Source organism: Ammospiza caudacuta, chromosome 30 (genome assembly GCF_027887145.1).
Source record: "Ammospiza caudacuta isolate bAmmCau1 chromosome 30, bAmmCau1.pri, whole genome shotgun sequence".
NCBI lineage: Eukaryota > Metazoa > Chordata > Aves > Passeriformes > Passerellidae > Ammospiza > Ammospiza caudacuta.
The window spans coordinates 5,249,268-5,258,994 of NC_080622.1; the positions used below are offsets into that span (position 1 = coordinate 5,249,268).

General features: G+C 57.1%; 2 protein-coding genes across 2 annotated transcripts; both read left to right on the forward strand.

The window, feature by feature from the left end:
• The first annotated feature begins 69 nt into the window (after nt 1-69).
• LOC131569501 (trichohyalin-like) lies at nt 70-4,389 on the forward strand. The gene is made up of 2 exons (XM_058821710.1): nt 70-2,281; nt 2,510-4,389. Exons 1-2 carry the CDS (start codon nt 70-72, stop codon nt 4,387-4,389), a joined length of 4,092 nt encoding a protein of 1,363 aa, XP_058677693.1.
• Nucleotides 4,390-6,440: 2,051 nt separating this feature from the next.
• On the forward strand, nt 6,441-9,222 carry S100A11 (S100 calcium binding protein A11). The gene is made up of 3 exons (XM_058821862.1): nt 6,441-6,579; nt 7,687-7,824; nt 8,956-9,222. The coding sequence occupies exons 1-3, from the start codon at nt 6,577-6,579 to the stop codon at nt 9,106-9,108; spliced, it is 294 nt and encodes a 97-aa protein (XP_058677845.1). The 5' UTR covers nt 6,441-6,576; the 3' UTR covers nt 9,109-9,222.
• Nucleotides 9,223-9,727: the final 505 nt, after the last annotated feature.

The window sequence follows — 9,727 nt, forward strand, 5'->3', positions numbered from 1 at the left end:
GAAAGGGAAAGGGAGATCCGGGAGGAGCAGGAGAGAAGAGAAAGAGATGATCCCAGAAGAAAAGGGAGAATGAGAGAGAGGAGGGTGGATGAGGAACGGGAGCTGGAGGTGGATGTGTCTGAGCGCCGGACAAGGAAAAGGGAGGAAGAAGTGGCTGCCAGAAACCTGAGAGCGACACGGGAGAGACATGAGCATGAAATTCGTGAGATTGGAGATGATGGAAGGAGACAGAGAGAATCAGTGAGATTTGAAAGGGACAGAGAGATCTCAGTGGCAGCAGCTGAAGTTGACGTCAAAGTGCGCCGTGAGATCCGGGAACGAGGTGAGGAGCTGGGGAGGAGAGAACGTCCCTGTGAGCGTGAGGAGGAAGAGAGGAGAATTTCCCGTGTCAGAGAGAGGGATGAAGCTGTGAGGGAGAGGAGAATTGATCAGCAACGGGAGCTGGAGGTGTCTGAGCACCGGGCACGGGAAAGGGAGGAAGAAGTGGCCAGAGTTGGCCGGAGAGAGACACGGGACAGACGAGAGCGAGACATCCGTGAGATTGAAGCTGATGGAAGGAGACAAAGAGAAACTCTGAGGTACGAGAGGGACAGAGAGATCTCAGTGGCAGCAGCCAAAGCCGATGTCAAAGTGCACCGTGAGATCCGGGAACGAGGTGAGGAACTGAGAAGGAGAGAACGTCCCTGTGAGGCTGAAGACAGAAGAATTTGCCCCAGAAGAGACGGGGAAGAGCCTCTGAGGGAGAGGAGAATCGACCAGGAATGGGAACTGGAGGCCTCTGAGCGTCAGACAAGGGAAAGGAAGGAAGAAGTGGCCAGAGTCGGCCGGAGAGAGACACAGGACAGACGTGAGCGTGAAATTCGTGAGATTGACGCTGATGGGAGGAGAGAGAGAGAATCAGTGAGGTTTGAAAGGGACAGAGAGATCTCAGTGGCAGCAGCTGAAGCCGATGTCAAAGTGCGCCGTGAGATCCGGGAACGAGGTGAGGAGCTGAGAAGGAGAGAACGTCCCTGTGAGCGTGAGGAGGAAGGAGAACCAGAGAGGAGAATTTCCCGTGTCAGAGAGAGGGATGAAGCTGTGAGGGAGAGGAGAATCAATCGGGAATGGGAGCTGGAGGGCTCTGAGCGCCGGACACGGGAAAGGGAGGAAGAAGTGGCCAGAGCTGGCCGGAGAGAGACACGGGAGAGACGAGACCGAGAAATTCGTGAACTTGAAGATGATGGAAGGAGACAAAGAGAAACTCTGAGGTACGAAAGGGACAGAGAGATCTCAGTGGCAGCAGCTGAAGCCGATGTCAAAGTGCGCCGTGAGATCCGGGAACGAGGTGAGGAGCTGAGAAGGAGAGAGCGTCCCTGTGAGGCTGAAGACAGAAGAATTTGCCCCAGAAGAGAAAGAGAGGAGCCCCTGAGGGAGAGGAGAATCAACCAGGAACGGGAGCTGGAGGTGGAGGGCTCTGAGCGCTGGGCAAGGGAAAGGGAGGAGAGACAAGAGTGTGAAATTTGTGAACTTGAAGATGACGGAAAGAGACAAAGAGAAACTCTGAGGTACGAGAGGGACAGAGAGATCTCAGTGGCAGCAGCTGAAGCCGATGTCAAAGTGCGCCGTGAGATCCGGGAACGAGGTGAGGAGCTGAGAAGGAGAGAATGTCCCCGTGAGTGTGAGGAGGGAGCAGAACCAGAGAGGAGAATCTCCCGTGTCAGAGAGAGGGACGAAACCCTGAGGGAGAGGAGAATCAACCAGGAACGGGAGCTGGAGGTGTCTGAGCGCCGGGCACGGGAAAGGAGTGAAGAAGTTACCAGAGTTGGTCGGAGAGAGACACGAGAGAGACGTGAAACTGGTGAAATTCGTGAGATTGATGATGATGGGAGGAGGCAAAGAGAAACCCTGAGGTTCGAAAGGGACAGAGAGATCTCAGTGGCAGCAGAAGAAGCTGACGTCGAAGTGCGCCGAGAGGAGCTGAGAAGGAGAGAACGTCCCTGTGAGCGTGAGGAGGAAGGAGAACCAGAGAGGAGAATCTCCCGGGTCAGAGAGAGGGAAGAGGCCCTGAGGGAGAGGAGACTCGATCAGCAATGGGAGCTGGTGGTGTCTGAGCACCGGGCACGAGAAAGGGAGGAAGTGGCTGCCAGAAACCTGAGAGAGACACGGGAGAGACGAGAGCGAGACATCCGTGAGGCTGAAATAGATGGAAGGAGAGAACAAGAAGTGTATGACAGGAGAAGAGAGATCTCAGTGGCAGCAGCTGAAGCCGATGTCAAAGTGCGCCGTGAGATCCAGGAACGAGGTGAGGAGCTGGGAAGGAGAGAACGTCCCCGTGAGGGAGAAGACAGAAGAATTTGCCCCAGAAGAGACAGGGAAGAGCCCCTGAGGGAGCGGAGAATTGATCAGCAACAGGAGCTGGAGGTGGAGGGCTCTGAGCACCAGGCACGGGAAAGGGAGGAAGAAGTGACCAGAGTTGGCCAGATAGAGACATGGGACAGACGTGAAATTCGTGAGATTCGTGAACTTGAAGCTGATGCAAGAAGACAAAGAGATTCAGAGAGGTACGAGAGGGACAGAGAGATCTCAGTGGCAGCAGCCGAAGCCGATGTCAAAGTGTGCCGTGAGATCCGGGAACAAGGTGAGGAGCTGAGAAGGAGAGAACGTCCCTGTGAGCGTGAGGAGGAAGAGAGGAGAATCTCCCGTGTCAGAGAGAGGGATGAAGCTGTGAGAGAGAGGAGAATCGACCAGGAACAGGAGCTGGAGGTGTCTGAGCGCCGGGCATGGGAAAGGGAGGAAGAAATGGCCAGAGTTGGCCGGAGAGAGACACGGGACAGACGAGAGCGAGACATCCGTGAGATTGAAGCTGATGGAAGGAGACAAAGAGAAACTCTGAGGTACGAGAGGGACAGAGAGATCTCAGTGGCAGCAGCCGAAGCCGATGTCAAAGTGCGCCGTGAGATCCGGGAACGAGGTGAGGAGCTGAGAAGGAGAGAATGTCCCTGTGAGCGTGAGGAGGGAGCAGAACCAGAGAGGAGAATTTCCCGTGTCAGAGAGAGGGATGAAACCCTGAGGGAGAGGAGAATCGATGTTGAACAGGAGCTGGAGGTGTCTGAGCGCCGGGCACGGGTAAGGAAGGAAGAAGTGGCCAGAGCCGGCCAGAGAGAGACACGGGACAGACGTGATCGTGAAATTCGTGAACTTGAAGATGATGGAAGGAGACAGAGAGAATCAGTGAGGTTTGAAAGGGACAGAGAGATCTCAGTGGCAGCAGTCGAAGCCGATGTCAAAGTGCGCCGTGAGATCCAGGAACGAGGTGAGGAGCTGAGAAGGAGAGAACGTCCCTGTGAGCGTGAGGAGGGAGCAGAACCAGAGAGGAGAATCTCCCGTGTCAGAGAGAGGGATGAAACCCTGAGGGAGAGGAGAATCGATGTTGAACGGGAGCTGGAGGTCTCAGAGCGCCACAGCCGCCGGACACAGGACAGTGAGGCAGAAGTGACCGTCACTGACCAGAGTGAGGCACGTGAGGAGATCAGGCTGGAGGTCCTGGAGGAGGAAGATGAGGAGGAGCTGGAGCAGGACCAGTACCGGTACCAGACCCTGGACGTGGACACCATCGATCTCTGCCCTCCAGGTCAGGAGGTGCCCATCAGTGACCTCCGTGTCCGGTACCGCCCCGCCGACCCCGACGTCCGGCCCGAGGTCCGGCTGCTCCCCGAGCCCGTGGAGCCTCAGACCGTGGCCTACCTGGTGCACGTCATCCAGAACCAGCAGGACCCCAAAGCCGCCACCTACGAGATCGTGTGCCACCAGCCCGGCCAGCGCGGCCAGCCCGTGCGCGTCCGCACCTGCTCCGTGTCCCCGCGGCCACCGAGCGACCATAGAGACCGCCCCGAGGTTCCACCATCCAAACATCCCCAGGAAAACCCCGGTGAGGGCCTGGATGAGCCCAGGGAAAGATCCGGAAAAGAGGTGAAGGAAGGAGCCCTGGAGGATTCTGGAGCCCTGAAGGATTCCGGAGCCCTGAAAGATTCCGCCGATCCAGAGGCCGTGAAGGGCAAACGGGTGAAATCCAAGGAGCTCCGGAGGCGCCCCGAGGTCCCCGAGGCGGAGCAGGAGCAGCCCCAGGGTGAGGAGCCCCAGAAGGCCCCGCGGGAGCGGAGAGAGCGCCAGGCCGGCGAGGCCAAGAGCGGAGTCCCCCCGGAGCGCCGGGATCCAGAGCAGAGAGACCCCGGAGAAACCCTCGGGGAGGGAACCCAGGAGGGCAAGGAGGCTCCAGAGGAGGAACCCAGCAAGAGGAGCCCCCGGGAAGCGGAAAACTCCCGGGTTTCTCAGGATGGTGGCACCAAGCAGGGCCAGGAGCCCCCGCAGGAGGCTCCGAGCCGCGCCAGGGATGAATCCAAAACGTCCTGAGGGGAATCTGCCTCTCCCTGGGGCCTCTCCAGGTCCTTTTGAGGGTCACTTCTGCCCCTCAGGATGTGGTGGCCCAGCAGTGATGGACTCAAAAGGATCCCAGGGTGTCCAGTGGGGTTTGGGGGCTTTTCCCTGCAATGGATCCCCAGCAGGAAGGGAGATTCCTCCGGATCTGGAGTTTCTGCCTCCCTGCTGGGTGTGTCCCTCAATATTTAATCAATTTTTCTGCTCTAATTGGAGTCCTTGGGTGCCTCTGTCCTCTTTTGCACCCTGGGGTGGCACTTCAGGTTCCCCCAGCCCCGGGGCTGCTCTCAGCTTCTAGATTTTTAAACTCCAAAAAAAATTCCTGATTCTGGGGCCTGGAAATCCTCAAGGCTGGGGGAAAAAAACAAAAAAATAAATCACAATTTTAGGTGGATTCCAGCAGAATTTCAGCTCCAGGCCTGGGGGTTTGAGCCACAGGGTGCTGGTGGTGGGTGGGGGATTCTCCTTCTCCTCCTTTTCCTTTTCCTTCCTTTTTATCGCATGGAAAATGGGAATAAACAGCTGATTCCTGCAGAGGCTGCAAGTGTCACCTTCCGGAGGGCTGGGAGGCTGGGAGGGCTGGGATCAGGCATTCCCAGTTGGGATCAGGCATTCCCAGCTGGAATCGGGCATTCCCAGTTGGGATCGGGCATTCCCAGCTTGGATTGGGCATTCCCAGTTGGGATCAGGCATTCCCAGTTGGGATCAGGTATTCCCAGCTGGAATCGGGCATTCCCAGTTCAGGTCAGGCATTCCCAGTTGGGATCAGGTATTCCCAGCTGGAATCGGGCATTCCCAGTTCAGGTCAGGCATTCCCAGTTGGGATCAGGTATTCCCAGTTTGGATCGGGCATTCCCAGTTCAGGTCAGGCATTCCCAGTTGGGATCAGGTATTCCCAGTTTGGATCAGGCATTCCCAGCTTGGATTGGGCATTCCCAGTTGGAATCAGGCATTCCCAGTTTGGGTCAGGCATTCCCAGTTTGGGTCACACATTCCCAGTTGGAATTGGGCATTCACAGTTGGGATCAGACATTCCCAGTTCGGGTCAGGCACTCCCAGTTTGGATCGGGCATTCCCAGTTCAGCCCCCAAACTCCTCCTGATCCCAAATCTCACCCAATCCCCATTTCCCATTCCCAGGGACAGGGCAAGGGACACTGGGAGGGCTCAGTGGCAATGCCAGGGGCAGCGACACAGCTGCCAGCACTTGGTGGCAATGCCAGGAACAGTGACACTGGCAGGGCTTGGTGACAATGCCAGGGCCAGTGACACAGCTGCCAGCACTTGGTGGCAATGCCAGGAACAGGAACAGTGACACTGGCAGGGCTCAGTGATGGGGACAGGGACAGCGACACAGCTCGGTGACAATGCCAGGAGCAGTGACACAGCTCGGTGACAATGCCAGGGACAGGAAAAGGAAGAGGAACACAACTCAGTAACACTGACAGAGCTCAGCGATGGGGACAGGGCCAGGGGCAGTGGCACAGCTTGGTGACAATGCCAGGGACAGTGTCAGCCCTCGGTGACAATGCCAGGGGCAGGAACAGGAGCAGTGACACTGGCAGGGCTCGGTGACAATGCCAGGGACAGTGTCAGCCCTTGGTGACAATGCCAGGGGCAGGAACAGGAGCAGTGACACTGGCAGGGCTCGGTGACGATGCCAGGGACAGTGTCAGCCCTCGGTGACAATGCCAGGGGCAGGAACAGGAACAGTGACACTGGCAGGGCTCGGTGACAATGCCAGGGACAGTGTCAGCCCTTGGTGACAATGCCAGGGGCAGGAACAGGAGCAGTGACACTGGCAGGGCTCGGTGACAATGCCAGGGACAGTGTCAGCCCTTGGTGCCAGTGCCAGGGACAATGCCAGGGACAGTGTCAGCCCTCGGTGACAATGCCAGGGACGGTGACACAGCTGCCAGTGCCCTGACGACTGCAGGAATATCCCACGGAGCAAGCGGGGCTGGGGCAGGATCCGGGAATGCCCGCAGAGCCCCGGACCGGGCCGGGCACATTCCAGGGCCGCGGGAGGAGCCGCTGGAACGGGAATTGCCCAACGCGTCCGGCGCTGACTCAGCCCGGGCGGGGCTCCCCGACTTTCCCCGGGGTTTCTTTTTCCCGATCCCACAAACTCCGAACCGGAGCGGAGCCGCCGCCTGTCCCAGCCATGGTGAGGAATTCCCGGGAATTCGAGGGGGAATATGGATAAGGAGGGGGGAAATGGAGATTTTCCGGGAAAACGGCCCAAAATCGGAGTGGGAGGGGGTAGGGCGTGGTCTGGCAAAGGGAGGAAGGGAGAGGGGGAAGAAAGGGAAAAATGGGGGAAAAGGGGGGGGGAAACAGGGGGGGAAACAGGGAAAAACGGGTGGAAAGTGGGGGGGGGGGAAAAATCAGGGAAGAAACTGGGAGGAAAATGGGGAAAAAAATAGGGGAAAATAGGAAAAAATGGGGCGAAACAGGGAAAAAAAAGGAGAAAAATAATGGGTAAAAAAGAGGGGAAGTGAGTGAAAAACAAAGAAAACCCAGGGTGAGGTGAGGAGAAATGGAAAAATGGGGGAAAACAGGGTGGGAAACAAGTAAAAAACTGGGGGAAAACGGGGGGAAAACCAGGGCAGAAACCGGAAGGAAAATGAGAAAAAATAGAGAAAAACAGGGGAAAAACCGGAGGGAAACAGGGAAAAATGGGGGAAATGCGTGAAAAACAGGGAAAACACGGGGTGGGGAGAAAAGGGGGGAAAAGGGGAAAGAGCGGATCCAAGCCGGCCCTTCCCACGGATCCGCCACCTCCCCAGGGCATTTTCCAGGAGCCGCTCCCGATCCGGGCCCGTCCCGCTGTGCCAGGAACGAAATCCAAGGAAAAATGCGGCGGGACGGGTCCGGCCGAGCCCTGAAAAAACCGGGATTGCCCTTGGAAAAGCTGGATGGGCACGGGAAGGGATCCCCTGCTCCCTAAAATATTGGGGATTGCTCATTGGAGCGCCTGGGATGGGCACAGGAGGATCCTCGTGCCCAAAAACTGGGATTGGTCCCGGAATGGGCAGAGGGGACCTTTCCCTGCTCCCAAAAAACCTGGAATCGCTCCTGGAATGGGCACAGGAGGCTCCTCCTGCCCTTCCCTCATCCCAAAAAAACCCTGGGATTGCTCCTGGAATGGGTGGGTGCAGGGGCCTTTCCCTGCTCCCCGAAAATCCGGGATTGCTCGCAGCACACCTGGGACGGGCACTGGGGGTTCCCCAGCCTTTCCCTGACCCCAAATCCCGGGATTTCGGCCCCCCAGCCCACGGAGACGGAGCGCTGCATCGAGTCGCTGCTGGCCGTGTTCCAGCGCTACGCCGGGCGCGAGGGCGACGCCTGCACGCTCTCCAAGCGGGAATTCCGCGCCTTCATGGACACCGAGCTGGCCGCCTTCACCAAGGTGTGGGAACGGGGGCCTGGGGTGGGCAGGGATCCGTGGGATGGGAGAGGATCAATGGGATCCATGGAATAGGGTGGGGATGGGATCAATGTGATCCATGGGATCCATGGGATGGGGGGATCCATGTGACTGGGATGGGATCCATAAGATTGAGATCCATGGGATAAGAGAGGATCAATGGGATCCATGGAATAGGGTGGGGATGGGATCAATGGGATCAATGTGATCCATGGGATCCATGGGATTGGGATGGGATGGGATTGATGCCATGGGATGCATGGGATGGGATCCATGGGATTGATGGGATGGGATTGATGGGATGGTATCCATGGGATCAATTGGATGGGGATGGGATCAATGGGATCAATGTGATCCATGGGATCCATGGGATCCATGGGATGGGGGGGATCCATGAGATTGAGATCCATGGGATGGGAGAGGATCAATGGGATCCATGGAATAGGGTGGGGATGGGATCAATGGGATCAATGTGATCCATGGGATCCATGGGATTGGGATGGGATGGGATTGATGCCATGGGATGCATGGGATGGGATCCATGGGATTGGGATGGGGATAGGATCAATGGGGTCCATGGAATGTGGGGATCAATGGGATCCATGGAGCAGGGTGAGGATGGGATCAGTGGGATCCATGGAATGGTATGGGGATAGGATCAATGGGATCCATGGGATTGGGATGGAATTGATGGGATGGGTTTGATGGGATGGGATCCATGGCATTGAGATGGAATCCATGGGACCAATGTGAGCCATGGGATCCATGGGGTGGGATGGGATCCATGGAATCAGTGGGATAGGGATGGGATCACTGGGGTCCATGGAATGGGATGGGGATGGGATCAATGAGATGGGATCCATGGGAACAATGGGATCGATGGGATGGGATGGGATTGATGGGATGGGATGATCCAGGGGGTCCCGGCCCTGGGGCTGTGCCAGGATGGAATCTGGAGCAGGAGGGAACTGTACGAACATCCCTGAACGTGACTATTCAAGGATTCTCCATCCCAAACCACTCCAGGATTCCCTGAGCTCCCCTCCCTCCCTGCACAGGGAATTCCCTCCCTCATTCCAGGCACAAATTCACATTTTTTTTTCCCTTTCCCAGAACCAAAAGGACCCGGGCGTGGTGGACAGGATGATGAAGAAGCTGGACATGAACAGCGACGGGCAGCTGGACTTCCAGGAGTTCCTGAACCTCATTGGGGGCATCGCCGTGGCCTGCCACGACTCCCTGGTCCTCAAGGCCCCCAAACCCTGAATCCGGAGGCTCTGGCTCCCCCCAGAATTCCCCATGGAATGCTGGAAATGATGGAATGCTCGCATTCCCTTTTTCACCCTGATTTTTTATGGATAAATAAAAGGTTGAAGACCCCGAAGGATTCCGGGATGTGTGAAGGGGGTGGGGGGGGAAGAAGAATCCCAAAACTATCCTTACCTGCTCTGGATTCCAGGAATTCCCTGCAGGGATGGGGATCCAGCCCTCCCTGAGCCCCTTCTGAGGCATCCCAACCCTTTTTCCATGGGAAAATCATCCCAAATTTCCAGCCCTGGCACAGCTCAAGGCCGTTCCCTCTTGTCCTGCCCCCATTCCCTGCGATCAGATCCCAAATCCCCCCTGGCATCAGATCCCAAATTGCCCCTGGCAGATCCCAAATTCTCCCTGGATCGTAAATTCCCCCTGGATCCCAAATCCCGCCCTGGATCACCCTTTTCTCCAGGCTGAGCTCCCTCAGGATTCTCCATTCCCTTTTCCAGCCCCACTCCCTGGACACTTCCAGCCCCTCATTCCACACCCTGGACATTCCCAGCAGGACAATCCCTGGAATTGCATCCCTGGATTGTTATTCCCATCTTTCTCCCCTGCAGGGATCGGAATT